Source organism: Citrus sinensis, chromosome 1 (genome assembly GCF_022201045.2).
Source record: "Citrus sinensis cultivar Valencia sweet orange chromosome 1, DVS_A1.0, whole genome shotgun sequence".
NCBI classification, from domain to species: Eukaryota; Viridiplantae; Streptophyta; class Magnoliopsida; order Sapindales; family Rutaceae; genus Citrus; species Citrus sinensis.
In genome coordinates this window covers 21,683,671-21,702,292 of record NC_068556.1, presented here as the reverse complement: position 1 = coordinate 21,702,292, position 18,622 = coordinate 21,683,671, and the positions used below count along the sequence as shown (strand labels likewise).

Here is an 18,622-nt window from a genome sequence, read left to right as displayed (position 1 = left end):
TAAGCACCGCAGACACAGAGAACCATTCAGAAAATAGCATCATTGAGAATGTTCAAATAAAATACTACAACATCTTCTGCCACATGGAATGGCTTAAGATCTAGAGGTTTCGCAACAAAAAGATGTGAAAATTTCCTAGCAACAATTCATCCTCCAGATGGAATATTTTTTACGCCCACGGTAGACTAGCAGCCACTGCCCTGCTAATGCATTGTGAGAATTAACAGAACGGTTAATCCAAAATGCTGAGATCGTCTTACAATTATTGAGGTCACTGATGTCACTACTCTGCAGCAGAATCCATAAAATGGAAGCTCATGTAAGAGTCTCTTTAATCATCTTGTTTAACTTCAAGATTCTTCATCTTCGACTCCAATTCATCCTCATTGCCTTCGCCCTCTCCAGATTCTTCATCATCATCGCCTCCCTCTGGATCATTCTCCTCCAAGGATTCAAGCATGTCAGGAGAATTCTTAAATATTTCTTTCACCTCATCAATGCCTTCTTCAGAGATGATATTTGCATCAATATTCAGCTGTTTAAACCCAGGTTTTTGAATGACAACTTGTGCCAGTTGTCGAGCCCCTGCCCTTCGTATGAAGTTGCTGCTCATGTCAACTACCTTTAGCTGGTCATGGCCTTGTTGCAGGGCCTTGCTAATCTGGATAGCACCATCATCCTTTAGTTCATTCTCAGCCAAGTTCAACTTGGTAAGGTGCTGCTTTGCTGCTACACAAGCAGATATAACAGGAGCAGCTTCAACAGTAATGTCATTTCCAGCCAGCTCCAGAACTTCAAGTAAAGGAGCAGATCCCTTCAGAGCGTTAGTTATAGCAACAGTACCGTCATCTTCCAAGTTGAGATAGCTGAGGTAAACCTCAGTGAGATCTGCATAATTAGAAAGAGCTTTGCTCAGAGCAACTCCAGCTTCTACGCCAAACATGTTGTCCCGCAGGTCAAGCTTTTTCAAATGAGTACAAGACTCAAGTGCTTCTGATAATGCAGTTCCTCCTTCCGATCCTATCCTAGTAGACGAGCACCGAAAATCCTCCAACAAAGGAGAGTGCTTCACAACGTCAGAGATAGCTTGTGCCCCTTCATCTCCAGTCATGTTATTATGAAACTGAAGGACTCTGAGCTTCTCTGTGGAGGGAATCAGTTCACAGACTGCACGTGCAGCTTCCTTTGAGATGCCATCATTCATTAAATAGAGCTCTTCCAGGGAACTCTGGGATTCCAGTAGTGCCCCGAAAGCCCTGACACCCTTCTCACCCAAGGCATTGTCTGATAGGTTCAGAGATTTTAAAACACTACCTTCCAGGGCTGCAGAGAATATTGCCATAACTTCAAGAGCTTCTGCCTCCGGTCTTCCTGCAACAAAATCTGAGAGATCAACTTCCTTCAGTTGACTATTGATGGAAACCAAAATGGGCTCAGCTACTCGGGCTGCCTCTAAACCAAAGCTTCTATTGCTAAAGCAAATCTTAGTATAGGAGTTTCCAGGCTCCTTTAGTGGTCTTAGAATCTCTTCAGCCTCTTCTGCCTCAATAAACGCACGCTGTCCTTTGGATATATCAAAAAGGGTAACATCAGCAGTAGAGACTTTCTCAGATGTCAACTCCTCTGTGACATCCTCAGTTTTCTCAAATGATGGCACCTCCCCAAATTCCTTTGTTCTAGGGCCTCTCTTAAGAGCCTCCAGCAAAAGCTTACTGCATTCTCTGGCATAAAGCTGCACAGCAGAACTTCCATCGCCATCAGGTTCCTTTTCATAGTGCTCATTCGCAGAGGAGAAAGCCACATCTTCAATTTTCTTTGCATTCTCTTCAGCCTCTTCTTGGGTCAAAACGCCGTACCTCTGGGTGAAAATGGATTTAGTTGTGAGATTGTTCCTCATACGTTCAACAAGCATCTGTCTAGTGTTTTGGCTTGGAGGCCACAGTTTAATTGAAAACGGACGGCGTTCTGAATTAGGCGATGTGGCATCCATTCCAAAGAAGCCTACAAATACGTCAAAGAACATTTGTCAGCACTCAGTAATTGAATTCTTCACAAGGGATACCAACCCCAAGTAATGAGATAGCTTGAAATTCTTAGTGATGACAATAGAACAAAATATTCTCTCTCAGAGTCCACATAATGGTAAATCCAAAGAAAACCTCAGTCAGCCTTAAAACCCTTTCTCAATCTGACCGATAAATTAGAAAAAGAAAATGAATATACCTCACTAACTGAAAAGGCAAATTATCCACCAACTACAGATAATCCACTAACAAAAACGATGAACCTTAACAAAGCCAACTATAAAAGTGGAATTGCAGTCTCAACAGGAACATAAATAAAGCTCTCCCAGTCAGTGCTAACAACAAAAGGAAGAGTTTCCGTAGAGAAAAAATAAATTCACTTCAGAAACCACTTGATTTTTTGAAGACATCTCATTTCAATACAACAAATTAATCAATTGATTTTCAAGAATATGATTACACAACAATGTGATTAAAAGAAAATATCAACGTGAAAAGAAAATAGAAGACTGCACGAGCAATACCAAGCAAGTACAGTGCGTAACAAAAGATCTCCAATGGTTAACAGAACAACAAGAATCGCCACAAAGATTCAAACTTTAACGTTAGGTGCAACAGATCTGAAGTAAAATGAAGCATTCAACACGTTAAATAGAAACATAACAGATTTCAAATATCAAATATTAATAGTTACGGATAAGTTTAAATCGCTAAAAAGGTGAAAATGAAACAGACATTAACGCACTTACTCTCTCTAAATATGAAGCCTTCAGCTGCGATTAACGGAAACCTAAGCGGTTCAAAGAATAAAGAGAGACAGAAAGTGGGTGGGTGGAGGGAAAAAGGAAGTGAACTGAAAGTGACGAGAGCGAAATGTTAGGCTTCTGATTTTGGCTGGGATTGCGGATAAGTACCTCTGTTTGGAAACGCGAGTAATAATGTTCCACCATGGAATGAGATAACTCGATATGATTGGTTGAAGCGAAAAGTGCAATTGCCTAATTGCCTAATTGGTGGTGTTCTTGGTTGTTTGAGATTTTATCAATTAGCTCCCTATACTTCTATTTCTCACAATTCTAGATAGATTGTGTTCATTTGTAAACAATATGCCCCTGACTCCTTTGGATGCAATTGCTGTAAGGGAACTGTTTGACGTTACCTCCATGACTCAGTAAAGAACTTATAAAAACATGGAACTGGATAACAGTTCTATCATGTAATAAAATATTAGTGATGGATTCGATAATTTTTTAGGAAAAGACCACAACAGATATGTTTTAATCTACATAATATTATTTATATAAATAAAAGTATCTTGTAGTCTTAATCACTAGGCTAGTCACCAGTGCTAGTTAATTTGATTGATAAAATCTCTTAAGATTGATATAATAAATTTAAAGTTTGAACCATGCTCACAGATGAAAATACATAAATATTTATTAAGCTATTATTAAAAATAAAATCCCATGGTGTTAATTGAGTGCGTACATGGGATAATTAGTATGGTTAACGAGTCAGGTGGCATGGGCACAACACGCGTTTGTATAGCACAACACCATACGAGCATGCTTCATCAATCACGTGACATGACACGACATACATGTGGGTTAGGTTGGGCCTAGATATTTAGACACAAGGGCTTTGAGGCATTGCACGTGATGACGTGAAAAAGCTCATAAAAAGCATAGTATAAGTTTTATAACTGAATTTTAGTTGAATCATATTACCACACATTTTTTAAATAAATAAATTCTGGACCAAAACAAAATTAATTCTAATAATATTTTGTTCTATTTTAATTTTATTATTAGTTAACATTGTGTTATTTTAAATAGAAATTAATTTTAGAGCAAATCTTAATTGAATTTGTATTATCATTTAGCGTGACGTTGTTTTGTTAAATTTTCTTCTCATTGTTGGTTTTCTGCCATGTAAATGTAATAAATTTTTTCAAATTTATTTCTAATCAATTATTTAATGCAATTCTAAAAAAGTCCATTTGAAAATATTGTAATTTATTCCACTTGTGTTGCAATTTATATAAATTTGGATGACTGGTGTTTCATAGGCTATTTCAATTTATATTTACATAAAATAAACATTAAACTTGTAGGAAGTTTTGAGTCCATCATTAGCGGAACTTCAAAGTTTTTTTTTTTAATTTTTTTACAGAGATAATTAAGGAATATCAAAACTTTTAGAAGTATATGACACTTCTCAAAAAAATTTTGCACATGTCAGTAACTTTTACATATTACATATGCCCCTTAATTTTGTAACAAGATAAGAAAGTCTTCAAATTTTCTTTATAAGCATTGTCGAAGAGTTTTATTTGTTAAGCAAGGAACAAGGTATTTTAAACAAGCTTCTACTAATTGACTTCTTGTTAACTTCTTGTTTGGGTAATCTCATTCCTTAAATTGCTTCAAATGTAGTATTTATCAAATGATCAATACCTCTTACATTTTCATTTTTGATAAGTGGGCTCGAGTTTACAAAAAAAAAAAAAAAAAAATTTGCACTGAATATGAAGAAGAAAGCTATAATTGATTTGTTTAATTTTCATCTTTACAGGAAAATCAGCTACGAAATTGGTGATAGAAAAAGGTGAATCCATCACAAAGGAAGCAAAGATCATGGGAAAGCTCCCGGATGAAAACTTACTTCTTCTTTTTTTTTGTCTGCCTTTGTGGTTGATGATGATCGTGTCATCCCCAAAGTTCACTCAATGATTTTGACGTCACCTCTGGATTCAAAGTTGAAGTGGCTAAAGACGGAAAAGATGCAGTTGATTGTTCCAGTGCTGGAGCAAATTTTCACATTGTCTTTATTGACATAAAAACGCCTGTCATAAATGGAACAGAGATACATTAGTCAGTTAATTTCATGATATTGAATGTTGTGTTCTTTGCCTGGGAAAAATAAAAAATAAAACTTTGCTGCACAATGCTTTCTCTCAAAGGATTTATGCATGATCTACCATAACCTTGTTCTGTCTTTTTTATTGTATAAAAAAATAAAACAGGCAATCAAGGAAATGCGTAGCAGTCTCTGTTTTATTATTTTTAGTCGTCTCTCTGCTGAAATGTCTTCTTCGTAAACTTTGCCTTTTTAAATGGAGCGTTGTAACTTGTAAAGAATGAATTCATTTTCTGGTTGTTTATATGTCGTAACTATTTATTTGATTTTTAGGTCATAACACTAGTGCTAGTGCTACTCACAATGGTGACTTCTGTTTTTTGTTCGTTTATCATAAACAAGTACCTTAAAATAACTAATAATAAATCTAGTTAAAATTACTCAAACAAAATTAATTTGTATCTTATCACTATTATTTATATAATTCGATCTTCGTATATTTGTGAAAAACAAACAACTTAAAATCTATAATCAAAGTTACAAAAGATAAATAAATAATGAACAAACGATTTGATCTAGATAAGTAGGTTTAGACTTATTTATCGCTCAACAAAATTCAAATTCAAACTTCGTGTAGAATATAAAACCCTCCATACTTTTGTGAAAATTCAATATATCATAAAGTTAATTTGGTCATTTAAGTAGGATCAGGGTCTATTTGATGCAAATTAAAATATTTTGTTCTGTTTGAGAAAATTGAAACACCAGGGATCTGGATGATAATCTCTGCTGTTTCTTTAATTGTTTATTAATATAATTTGCACTAAGTGCAGTAAACCTAATGTAAAGATTCATTTAGTCCAAAATTGGGATAAGATTATCATTCGTCAATCACCCCCCATATCTCGGACAGATATACTTTCTCAATTAAGCCAAAGAAAGTTATTACGAGACCCATAAAAAGTTAAAAGTTTGTGGCAGTCGAACTAAAACTGCAGAATCCACCTGGGCCCTTCAAATTTGATCACCAAATCATTATGGCGAAAGAAGGATGCATGCTGAGCACATCTTCGGCATCACTTGATTAACCGAATGGACAAATAATTACGCAAAAGAAAAAAATTACCATCATTTGATGATCACATACTTTGACTGATGTTTAAGGAATCCCTTCGCACTTCGTTTTTGCCAACAAAATTTAAAATGGGACCCCGATGTTCCATTCCAATAGTTGCATTGATCCAAAATATATCATAATATGGCACCGAATTTTCCCATTATCATTCATCGCAAATCAAGATCACAATTCACAATTCCAAATTCCAATCAGTCTTTTTAAGGTGGCCCAGCACATTTTGTTTATATGTGTGAACAGATTTGATGATTTTGCTTTACATGGGCCACCATCCGTCGATAATTTCCAGCTATCATATGAGCAACGCTGGCTAAGTACCGAGAAAAAGTTGGAAGTAAAGAAAGGCAAGCTCAGAAAAGTGATGGCAGGTCCATGCTTTTCATCATCATATAACAACAATTTTTTATTTATTCATTTTTTTTATGATATTCATTTATTTTGATATGATCATATAACAACATTTTTAACTACTAGAAAATTGAGGCTCTGGGTTGGGTTTTATTTTCACGGCCCGAGAGTTTACTCCTCTTGGGCTTTATTGAACTCCCAGTGAATCTGAGTACAAAATCCATACATTAGACAGTAACCCAATATCCTACTCAGCAAATTCAAATGTCTACCCCAAAAAAAAAAAAAAAACAATATCTTCAACACCCCCCCCCCCCCCCCCCGGCGGCCGGTTTATACATAATAATTAATAATTTAAGAAGATGAATTTTCTTATGGAGAGAGGGAATTTTTCCCACCTGCCAGAAACAAATTCAGAAAAATACTTTCCGAAATCAATAGTCCTCAGAGCCAGCTCAACGATCTAAGTGGCAGCCGCTACCAAAGACAAGAGTCTTTGATGCAAATAATGGGCTGATGTTGTGAATTTGATTAGAAAGAGGGCAACATGATTGTTTCATTGTTTATTATTACTGCTATTCTTACAATTTCATCTAGAATTCCTAAGAATTATAGACAGAACTGGAGTGTGAGTTCTTTTTCGCTCTATAAATTCAACAAGTTCTTGATTATATGCATAATCGACTTACTAGCTGCCGGAAATGTTTTTAGAATCCCTCCACATAATAAAATAAAAGTACACACATTCACTGTAGATCTCCAATTGTAAAGAAAGGAACAAAATCTCCACTCTTTATTTAGAAATTAATGGATAAAACAGACACAAATAAAGTAAAATTAAAAAATAATGATCACATAAAGATACCCGAATTTATGTAGTTCGACTTTTAGCATACATATATGAACAAAGTTAGAAGGATAAAACCTTATTAGTTAAATTGTAATTACAAATATCCAAGTATTTTAACTCATTATCCAAAATCCCAAAAACTCGTTCCCTTACTAAACTAAAAGTGGGATGAAATGCTCTTATTTTACATTTCAATTTATAAGTTAAGCAATGTTAAAAAATCAACAATAGTAGACCTTAAAAGAATATATATTTCAATTCAACTTTTAATTTTGGTGCCAAAATCAAAAATTGCATGCTAACCATATGCCTCCCACTTACTCATGTCTCCCACTTATTCAACAAAAACATAAGCAACATGACAATGACAAAGAAGAATGGATGATGCGGAGACATGATCGATTCTTAATGAAGTCTCCAAGTGAGCAGTTTGTTAAGTAAGTAGAAGACATGAGTAAATAGCAAGCATGTGGCTAACATACAACTTTTGACTCTGGCACTAAAATTGAAAGTTGAATGAAAATATATATATTTTAAAACCTACCATTGTTGATCGTTGGACATTACTTAACTTATAAATTAGAATGCAAAAGAAAAGCATCCTATCCCATTTTCTTCAATTCTCAATCTATTTGAGAAGTGAAAGAGCCAAAAGTTGAAGATGGAGATTGTGTTGAGAGCTTTAAACTCTTGGTTGAGTGAGAGAGAGATTAGGTATACTGAGATTTTGGATAGTGAGCTAAAATACTTCAATATTTGTAATCTTTATCTAACTAATAGGATTTTATCCTTATATTTTTGCCTATGGACATACACTAAAAGTCGAACCATGTAAATTTTAGTATTCCTACGTGATCATTATTTCTCAATTTCACTTTAGTTATGTGTCTACTTCACCCATCAATTTTCTAACACTCTTCAGTGCAAACCGCAAATAACATATAATTAACTTCTTATTACAGAGATGAAGTCGAACCACGAATCATGAAAAATCAAAATAATCATTGTACCTTTTGAGTGAAATAGAGTAACACTTGGTTTTTCACAACTCTAATAATTATAGACTAGAAGCTATCAGAGAATCAAACCAATAATGACCACAATCAAACTATAAAAAGGTTCAAAAGAAGAAGAATCCTATTAGGCGTAGAAAAAAAATAAAAATAAGGTACATCATATTAGGTTTAATCAGAAGGGAGGGCCTAAGTTACGTAAACGTAACTTACGGCCCTCTCACAGCTACAGTACCCCTGGTGGGGCCGGGTACTGTAGCTATGAGAGGGGCGTAAATTACGTTCACGTAACTTAGCGCCAGCCTAATCAGAAACACAACCTCGTACCAGTAAATTTACATTCCCAATCACTTAAGCCTCTGAAATATGCTTTCGCATTTGCAACCAAATCAAATGGCTGCAAAGAATTATTCTAAGAACATTAAGTCAACTAGATGCATTCACAATCCATTACTGCCATTCAAGTGTAAGGTCATATTTGCTACTACCCACTAACTTCAGATGTTAATCAATATTTTACATTTAGAAGACACTCCTACTCCTATTATATTATATCAAATTGACTAGTGTTAATTAACACTGCTCTGATGAATAACAAAGCACCTTCTATTTAGACGAAGTCATTTTTGTTGGCATTTTGGAGAAACCATAATTCATTCTAAAGCAGAATTCCTATTCATAATGTGCCACAGGAAATCATGAAAAGTAAATACAAAATTCATACTTCATCTGAGGTTAAAATTCCCAAATGAAATGAAAAGAGCCAACTGCCCAAAGCACACAGCCACTTCACGAATTGGAATTACTTTCCACGATTTTTTGAAGCACAATCTGAATGATATTTTGCTTTAGAATGAATTCCCAAATAACAATAACCAACAGCCCAAAGCTCAATTTATGACACATAATGTAATAAAAAATTTAATAGAACAAATGACGAACTAAACAGAACCTAATTGCTCAAAGGCTCTAACACAAATTATGGAACATAGAATGTAAAATAAGGTTTCAGGTTAGGCTTGGTTTTATATCCATATCCAGAAAACCAAACTGAAAAGGTTCCTTTCTTATTTTTGGTTAAGAACCAATTTTCAAGACCCCAACCAAACCAAAACCGATAAGTTGAGAGAACTCTAAGACTCGACTCAGAGCAGATACCTGAGACTAGACCCACCCCCTCTTGATAAGAACAAAACTCAGCCAACCATAAGAAAAGCAATCAACATTAATCTCCCAATTAATATATGATCCATGAAATAAATCATCAAAGCTCACAAAAGCTAATATCAGTATAAGCAGAAATCACTTCTTCATTCAAAAGCAAATATAAAATCCATATGATAATCTGAAAACCACAATACCCTTAACAATAACAATAACCATTCAAAATCTATGTGGCCTCAAAAACATATTAATTAATCCTTCAATAAAACCCAAAATTAATAACAATAATAAAAACGCAACATAAACCTCTGTTTCTTCAACGGTAAGATTTCTGGAACCTAGCCCTGGCGCCGCGTCCTCCGAACTTCTTAGGCTCACAGCGTCTAGGATCAGCCACAAGCAAAGTCCTATCGTACCTAACCAGAATGTCTTTTATCTCCTTCTTGCTCTGTTCGTCCACGTACTTCTGATAAAACGCGACCAAGGCCTTGGCGATGCTCTGGCGTATAGCGTAGATCTGAGATGTGTGGCCTCCGCCCTTGACGCGGATCCTCATGTCTACTCCGTTGAAACGGTGTCGTCCGAGCAATAGGATCGGCTCGAAGGCCTTGAAACGCAGGATCTCTGGCTCCACAAGCTCGATTGGGCAGCCGTTGATCTTGATCAAGCCGCGGCCGCGCTTGCAGTAGGTTACTGCCACCGCCGTCTTCTTGCGGCCGAAGCATTGCACGGACTCGGTTTTAGGAGCAGCAGTAGCCATGTTGGGATCAGTGCTTAGTGTGTGTTTGTGTTGTGTGAGCCCTTGGTGCTTGAAAGTTGAAACCCTAGAACTGATGCTGAAATGAAGATTGATATATGAGGAGTTGTTGCGAAATTAGGGTTTTTTTATGGACGGCTGTGATTGCTTTTCAGATGCCTCTGCTGTTACTCGAACGTAGATGTATTCAACATGCACCTTTTCTGTCATGACACGTGTACATCTTTTTTTAAAAAAAAAATTGACGGAAGTAAACTTTCGGATTATTTATTATTTGTCACACGTCTCAATTATGAAATTTTATTGATTTTTGATATTTTTAAAAATTGTCTATTTTTGCAATCTATGTTTAATTTTTAATTTTTACATAAGTACATCTTAATAGAAAATGTAGATTTTTATGATTTTTATCTAAATTAGAAAAGGTCGGAATAAAAAGTAAATATTATATTTTAGAATATATTTATTTTCTAAATTATAAAATCTAATTCTTTTTTATTTTGATTTATAAGGAAACAAATATCAAATAAATATAATTAAGATGTTTTTATTGATAAAAATAAAAATATACCATTTATATTAAAATATTAAAAAAAAGTCATTCAGACAACAAAAAAAAAAATTAATTACACATATTAAATTTAAACTCATCCAAACTGTAGAAAAATTTAAACCTATTTAGATTTCAAACAAAAAAATAAAATATTTTAAAATAGATAATATATACAAGTAATAATTATATTAAATTTAATTACACATATTATATACACATTAATTGATTATATTAACTTTGATTTGTTTAAGAATTTCTTCATCAAATGGTCAATGCATTGCAAACAATCTATATCTATATCTATATCTATATATATATATATATAAAGCTGAGACTTCAGGAGGTGATGTGGCATCACAATTTCTCATCTTTGTATATTCTCTATTATCTAATAAATAGAGAAATTTTCTTTTAAATTTGGTTTTTCATCTTCTCATAATTAATTTGATTGTTATTACACAATAACAATTATGTAAAGATTTTAATGAGACATATTCTTTATAATGAACATCCAAGTGGGACTTGAGGAGGTGATGTGGCATCACAATTTCTCATCTTTGTATATTCTCTATTATCTAATAAATAGAGAATTTTTTTTTAGATTTGGCTTTTCATCTTCTCATAATTAATTTGATTCTTATTACACAATAACAATTATGTAAAGATTTTAATGAGACATATTCTTTGTAATGAACATTCAAAGGAGAGTGTTATGAATTTATTAAAATAAAGGTAGATGTTCATAACATATATCTCTTATTCTCCCCACTATCTCTCATTAGCAACCTTTAACTCCCACTATCTCACAAGAAATTATGATCCATAATTTTTCATTAATTTCATGGAGTGATTGTGTAACTATAAAAGGAGATTCTATCTTTTTGTTTTGTACACACATAATTGGAATGAATAAAATCACTCTATAAATATATTCTCTCATTTTATTTTTTATCTTGCATTGCTTTTTTATTTGTATTGCTGGCTAATAGCTTTTTTTGTTTTTTATAAGACTGCCTCATCTTAAAAAAAAATTAATTCATATTTTTTTATCAGTTTCATCAAGTGTAAAATAAGAAAAAAGAATAATACTAATTTTTTTTTCAAAGCCGCGTGAAGCGCGGTTCTATTTTCTAGTATCTATATAAAGTTGGGACTTGAGGAGATGATGTGGCATCACCATTTTTCATCTTTGTATAATCTCTATTATCTAATAAATAGAGAAATTTTCTTTTAAATTTGGCTTTTCATCTTCTCATAATTAATTTGATTGTTATTACACAATAACAATTATGTAAAGATTTTAATGAGGCATATTCTTTGTAATGAACATCCAAGGGGGAGTGTTATGAATTTATGAAAATAAATATAGATGTTCATAACATATATCTCTTAGTCTCCCCACTATCTCCCATTAGCAACTTTTAGCTTCTCTATAACTCTCATTATCTCACAAGCAATTATGATCCATAATTTTTCATTAATTTCATGGAGTGATTATGTAACTATAAAAGGAGAACTCATCTTTTTGTTTTGTACACACACAATTGGAATGAATAAAATCACTTTATAATATATTATCTCATTTTATTCTTTATCTTATGTTGCTTCTTTATTTGTATTGCTGGCTAATAACTTTTTTTTATTTTTTATAAGTATGCCTCATTTAAAAAAAATTAATTCATATTTTTTATCAGTTTCATCAAATGTAAAGTAAAAAAAAAGGATAATACAAAATCCTTTTTTCAAAGCCGCGTAAAGCGCGCTTTTATTTTCTAGTATATAAATAAATCACAACCTTCACATCAGAGGTGTTTTTAGCATACTTCAAAATATAAAAATTTTCAAATTTGAGGTTGTTTTAATCAGTATGATTTTTCTAATATTGAATCAAAAACACAAAATAGAGAAAGAGCTTCTTTAAGGTAGCAGTTCCCAATAGAAATTCAACGGCACATCCACATAATTAACTTGATCTTTCTAAGCAACTGAAAACAATTGCTTTTTTACAATATGTACTAAGAAGAAAGTTAATGCAACAATACTAGTTTCATAAACTATTAAACGATTAAGGACAATATGCATTAAGGACTTTCTATTTATGGTACAATTTTTTAGTATTCTAAGTCGTTGATATCTCCTTATTATGATCTGCTTCCACTATTTAATTAGAGTTTAATCTGGAGTCTATATTTAGCTTCTTCTCAAAGTTGGTCTATGAGCCTTTTAGATTTTTTTTTTGTTCACCGTTGCTTTATCTTGTATACGCATACTCCATTTTTATTAATTATTTGACTTTCATGCTCTATGCTCTATGCTTTATTTCACTTTAATTATTTATTTTTATTTTCATGTTTTATTCTTATTTTGCATGACCCACTTTCACTTTTCATGCGTCTTGCTCTATGCTCCATGCTCTTTAATTAATTATTTTACTTTTTATATTTCATGCTCAATGTGCTATGTTTAATTCTTACTTTGCATGGCCTACTTTCACCTTTCATGCTTCTTGCTCCGTTTTTTGTGCATGGTTTTGCATGCTTCACTTTTCCTTTCATGCTTTTTGCTTCATACTCCACTTTTGTACTTGGCTTTGCATGCTTCACTCTTGTGCATGGCTATGCATACTTCACTCTTGTGCATGGCTATGTATATTTCACTTTTTTTTATAACAGTTGCCCTCCAACTCTTTTGAAGCTTGATTTTCAATACTTAAAAAAGTTATCTCCTTAAGTATATAAATTAGTTGCTGCCTTTTCTACCCACTAACCAAGCTAATTCTCACTTATATAAATTGGAATGTTTTCTCTTTCATTCAACAACCAACTTTCTTTCTCTCTTCTCAAGTTTAGGTTACCCAAATCTTTGGTGAGTATTTGATATTGTTTTTTTTTTCAATCCTTAGTCACTATATCAATAATGTCTTTAGATTCTCACGATTTCTCTAATTTATGAGGTTTGAGATATCCTATAAGAGAGGATAATTATCGGCCTGTAGCTGGTCAACCACTCATTGTAAATTTTACCTCTACTTGTTTTTTTTTCTCTCCTCTTATTTTTACTAGGTGGAGCATAAATGAAGAAGTTAATCGTATTAGTGAATTGTTAGTCGAATCCCTTCGAATCTTTTATGGTATACCTCGCTCCATTTCTCTAGAAAGGACTGGAGAAAATGACAAACCTAGTCATATAAATACCTTAATTTCCCACCACAAACTTCTTTTACTTTTTTCTACCACTAGGAATTTCTTTAACTCTTTCCCAGCACAAAGAATTTACTTGACTTTCCTGCCACCTAAAATTTAGTTAACTTTTTCCTGCCACCAAGAATTTACTTAATTTTTTCCTGCCACTAGGAATTTATTTTTAGCTTTTCCTGTTGTTCTCTTACGAGACTAGGAAACTAAACTTATTAAGAATGATATACTGAAGTAATTGAACAAAAATGCTTTTATTAATAGATTGTTGAAAATTTGATTGAGAACAATTCTTTGCTAGCAATTGAATTTTCTACTGGTTTAAAACTAAAAAAAGAAAAAGAAAAGAGAAATAAAGTTAGTGAAATTGCAGAATGAGACATTAAAGTATTACCTAAACAATTACTCGGGGTATAAAAATGTGTTTGAAACCAGCATTCGAGATTTATGTCACTAACTTCCCCAAATTCCCAATCTCCACCAGTAAAAAAACCACGAGACTTTTCAAGACCTGCCAAGAGATTTCTTTGGAACAATCAACAAAGGAAGTTTAGGCTAAATGTGCATGTAATAACAACCCTTAATAGGAGGGCCCCCTATTAGGATTAGAAATAACCATCAGTTGGTAAAGCAATTGAAATTGTTGGAACATCAGGCCAGAAAGGTTTATTTGTTTCTAAAGAATCTACACACTATACAATTGGGTTCAATTGAGCAGCAGCGCACATAAAATTGCTAAACATATACCTAAGAAAAAAAAAGTGGAAAAGAACTCTGACACCATGCGTAAAAAAAGTCAAGATGCATGGTGACAACTCTTAGAGGAGGATGACTATGTTTTATCATTTTCTCCAATCCTTTCCAAGTAATGGAACAAGGTATACGATAAGAGATCCAAAAGGATTTGAGTGACATTTCACTCATATGATCAACCTCTTCATCTCTGCTCTACCCAATAGAAATAGGAGGGGGAAAAAAAGCAGGGGCAAACTTTACAATTATTGGTTGATTAGCTAATAACTATAGGCCGATAATCATCTTCTTCTATCATATATCACAAAACTCATAAGTCAGAGAAATCCTGAGAATTTAAAGACATTATTGATCTTAAGGATAAAAAAAAACAACAGCAAATACTCACCAAAGATTTGGGTAACCTAAACTTGAAAAGAGATGGAATAAAAGTTGGTTGTTGAATAGAAGAGAAAACGAACAATTTATATAAGTGAGAATTAGCATGGTTGGTATGTAGAAGAGGCAGCAACCAATATATATAGGTGACAGGATAACTTTGTTAAGTTTTGAAAATCAAGCTCCAAAAGAGTTAGATGACAACTGTTATCGGGAAAAGTAAAGTATGCACAAGAGTGAAGCATACAAAGCTATGCACAAAAGTGGAGCATGGAGCATGAAAAGTAAAATAATCAATTAAAGAGCATGGAACATGAAGCACGGTTTCACGGAGCATGAAGTATAAAATAATTAATTAAAGAGTATAGAGCATGGAGTATACAGTAAAAAGTATGAAAAGTGAAAGTGGGCGTTGCAAAGTAAGAATAAGACATGGAGTATGGAGCATGAAAAGTCAAATAATTAATTAAAATGGAGCATGCACGTACAAGATAAAGTGACGGTGAGAAAAAAAGAAATCTAGAAATTTCAGATACCAACTTTAAGAAGGAAATAAATATAGACTTCGAATCGAATTCTAAATAAGTAGTGGAAGCAGATTAGATTAAGGAGATATCAGTGACTTAGAATATTGAAAAATTATATTATAAATAGAAAACCCTTAATGCATAATGGGCAAGCAAAAATCCAGAGGCAAATAGCTAAAATTTTTTTTTTATTGTAATTATTATTGAATAGTGAAAATTACTCTTTTGACTCCGTAAACTTATGATAAGCGTTGAATCATATAATTATTTGTATTTTGTTCTTTATATTGTCCCGTTTATTTAATTTTCTAATTGACCATAAACAAGCCTCAACGCCTTTTAAGAACTCTAGTAACATTTGAGCATGGTACTCCAAATTTCTTGATATATGAGCTCTCTCGAATTCAATTTCCATCTTGGTAACTGGCTGAGCAGAGGGCCGTTTCTCAACATTAGCTAAACCTTAAAATATGTGGATGGATCTGCAAGGGCCTGATACGGTGCAGGAGGACCCAAGAGGATTTCTGTTATAAGAAGAGTGTACATGTAAAAAAGTTGATATACAAAGAGCCACTAAAAATTACCTTCTCCGTGGTAGGCCGATCCTTGAGCTCAAATGCCAACGTTCTTTATGCTATAACTGAAGTGCAAGTGGATATGCATTAAGGAACTTCTGGGAGAAAGGGATTGGCTTCTTCTTCCGCCTGCTGGTTTAGTATCTCCGATTTTTCTCATTTCGTACCTGCAGTGTACTGTCAATGATTCAATAAACAAAATGAAAAGACGAAGATGTGAAACAGTGTGACACTGCATATGAAACCCTCATAGCAAACAGACCCTGGCAATGGCTTCAGAAGATGGAGTTTCCAACAGATCATTCATGAGGTCAAGCTGATGGACTACATTCTTCCCAGGTCAGAGGCTTCACGGTTGAAAGCTCAGCAAAGATGCACCAAATGCTCCATATATCAGTTGCCAGTAAGCAAAACAGAGGGCGATTAGAAACAAAAATCATGCACATTAAAATTTACAGGAGAATTTTTTCTGCCAAAATGACTGTACTTTGATCGAAGTCATACTTATCTTGTTGACAACCAGCTGAGTTCAAGTTTGTATAAGTAATTACTAGTACAACTTGTAAGTCATAAGGCAAAATATTGTTCCTTCAGTCTGATACATTTGAACCCATATTAAATTTAAACTATCGAATTTTGGCTATGATACCCAACCCATTAAATTGATGATAAATATTCCTAGCAATATATGGAAACCAATCCAATCCAGTGAATGTTTCTACACAGGTGCAATTTTCAATTGAAATCATCCATTATCCAAACAATGGACAATTGCAAGGATAACATCTATCTTTTTAAGTCATGGTCGTTATTTCAAAAAAAAAAAAAAAAATAAGTCATGGTCACAATTGAACTACAGATAAGTGCAGAGTCGTTTTTCCCATTGGTGATCTCTTTAAATATATAAGATTGAACTTGTCTCCCCCAAAAAAAAAAAAAAAATTGCAGCCAATTCCTCAAATAATTCATCGAAGTTAAGCATAACTAGACAGGTGATCAAATCAGTAAGAAGGAATGGATTAAAGGGCAGCTGAATGGACTCAAACTAAGAATCTTATTGCATGTTTGAGAATTACGCCAAGCTTAATACTTTGTTCAGAATAATGCCTTGTGGTACAACATATAAAGTTATAAAAGAGTACAATTTAGCGCCTGCGTACGAGACAATGAAATCCATGGTAGATTTTTTTGGATTGTGTGCAATATTATTCCAATACAAATGAGTATAAATACCCTGCCTAGCCAAGCAAGCATTTATTCATAATACACATGAACAAAAGAGGGGGAAAAAGTTTCAGTTATTTGGTAAGAAAAGAGGCCAAGCGGTTGAACATTTTCTTAGCATTTTCAGAGTCAGGATTGGTGATATGGAAAACATGATCCTCTCCCTTCACTTCAAAAAACTCCACTTCTCCTCCAAACCCACTTCCCTTCACAGCATTAACATACAAAACACCTCTGTCCCTCAGCGAATCCTTCCCAGCAACGCAGACCAGCATCCTCGAACAAGCAAGCTTAGCCAAACTCGGCTTACCTGAACCAACAGGATTGATCATCGGATTATCAATACCACCAGGCGCCGTTGGATAAACAAATTCCCAAATCAAATATTCCAAACGCTTCTTGTGATCATAATTATCACTAACATCTGATTCTGAACCAACTGGACCGGAGCCCCAGAAGAAAGGGTGCACTAGAAATGCTCCCAAAATCCGAACACCAGTGCCCTCCTTCAATAAAGACTCTTGATCATCCTCGCCTGCTTTCATAGCTATGTTATGAACTATATTGCCTCCGGCGCTGTCACCACCAATAAAGAGTCTCTCAAAATCTCCGTGGTTCAATAACCAGGGCTCCTTGTTATTAATAACATTGGAGTGGTTTTGATGATCATGATCATGATGATTGATACTGTTACGGTTACGATGAGAAGCGACCCATTGAAAAGCAGTCCAGCAGTCTTCATATGCTGCGGGAAGAAGGTGTTCTGGGGCTAGCCTGTATTCAATGGAGACTGCGAGTACTTGAGACTGAGAGACCAAGATGTTGAGGTACCTGTGGTCAATAAATGAGAAAGCGGACTCGAAGCAGAAGGCGCTGCCGTGGAAGTAGACCAAAACGGTGAGTTTTTGATGGGGTTGGGCGAGTTTTGGGAGGTAGAGGCGAGCGGATATGGCGGGGTTTTGAGAGATGGTTACGTCTTTTGACGAGACCCCGAATTGAGGATCCGGGTCAAGCGTTGGAGGCACGTAGGGTGAATCCATCATCCGCTCAACTGACCCATCTTTGTAGACTCTGATCAGTGGGAGGAGCTCTTTGGCTACTTCTTTGTTTGTTGAAGCAGCCATTGGAATTTTTGAGAGAGATTACTGAATTGGTTTGGAAATCGCGGAATTACTTGACAGGATCGAGAGAAGAAATGGCCGAATTGGTGAGTGGGACACAGTTGAGCTGACCAAGACCCATTTCTGTTCTGATTGCAATCCAACTTA

The 18,622-nt window shown here is 34.2% G+C and overlaps 3 protein-coding genes across 4 annotated transcripts; all 3 read right to left on the bottom strand.

The window, feature by feature from the left end:
* Positions 1-25: 25 nt before the first annotated feature.
* Positions 26-2,940, bottom strand: LOC102615184 (RAN GTPase-activating protein 2). Of its 2 annotated transcripts, XM_052437562.1 has the most exons (3): positions 2,774-2,923; positions 2,549-2,644; positions 26-2,001 (listed from the first exon to the last, which is right to left on the bottom strand). In XM_052437562.1, exon 3 carries the CDS (start codon positions 1,988-1,990, stop codon positions 332-334), a length of 1,659 nt encoding a protein of 552 aa, XP_052293522.1. In that variant the 5' UTR covers positions 1,991-2,001; positions 2,549-2,644; positions 2,774-2,923; the 3' UTR covers positions 26-331. The 2 variants fall into 2 exon arrangements, with proteins under 2 accessions (XP_052293522.1, XP_006489338.2); XM_006489275.4 differs by lacking the exon at positions 2,549-2,644 and having other exon boundaries at positions 2,774-2,940.
* Positions 2,941-9,521: 6,581 nt separating this feature from the next.
* On the bottom strand, positions 9,522-10,251 carry LOC102615654 (40S ribosomal protein S16). The gene has a single exon (XM_006489277.4). It carries the CDS (start codon positions 10,151-10,153, stop codon positions 9,710-9,712), a length of 444 nt encoding a protein of 147 aa, XP_006489340.1. The 5' UTR covers positions 10,154-10,251; the 3' UTR covers positions 9,522-9,709.
* A 6,914-nt stretch (positions 10,252-17,165) lies between these two features.
* Positions 17,166-18,622, bottom strand: LOC102615957 (2-hydroxyisoflavanone dehydratase-like). Its single transcript, XM_025102461.2, has one exon. It carries the CDS (start codon positions 18,476-18,478, stop codon positions 17,429-17,431), a length of 1,050 nt encoding a protein of 349 aa, XP_024958229.2. The 5' UTR covers positions 18,479-18,622; the 3' UTR covers positions 17,166-17,428.

Excerpts from the sequence above, each read along its gene's own strand:
- LOC102615957 (XM_025102461.2), bottom strand. The coding sequence starts at position 18,478 with ATGGCTGCTTCAACAAACAAAGAAGTAGCCAAAGAGCTCCTCCCACTG.
- LOC102615654 (XM_006489277.4), bottom strand. The coding sequence starts at position 10,153 with ATGGCTACTGCTGCTCCTAAAACCGAGTCCGTGCAATGCTTCGGCCGC.
- LOC102615184 (XM_006489275.4), bottom strand. The coding sequence starts at position 1,990 with ATGGATGCCACATCGCCTAATTCAGAACGCCGTCCGTTTTCAATTAAA.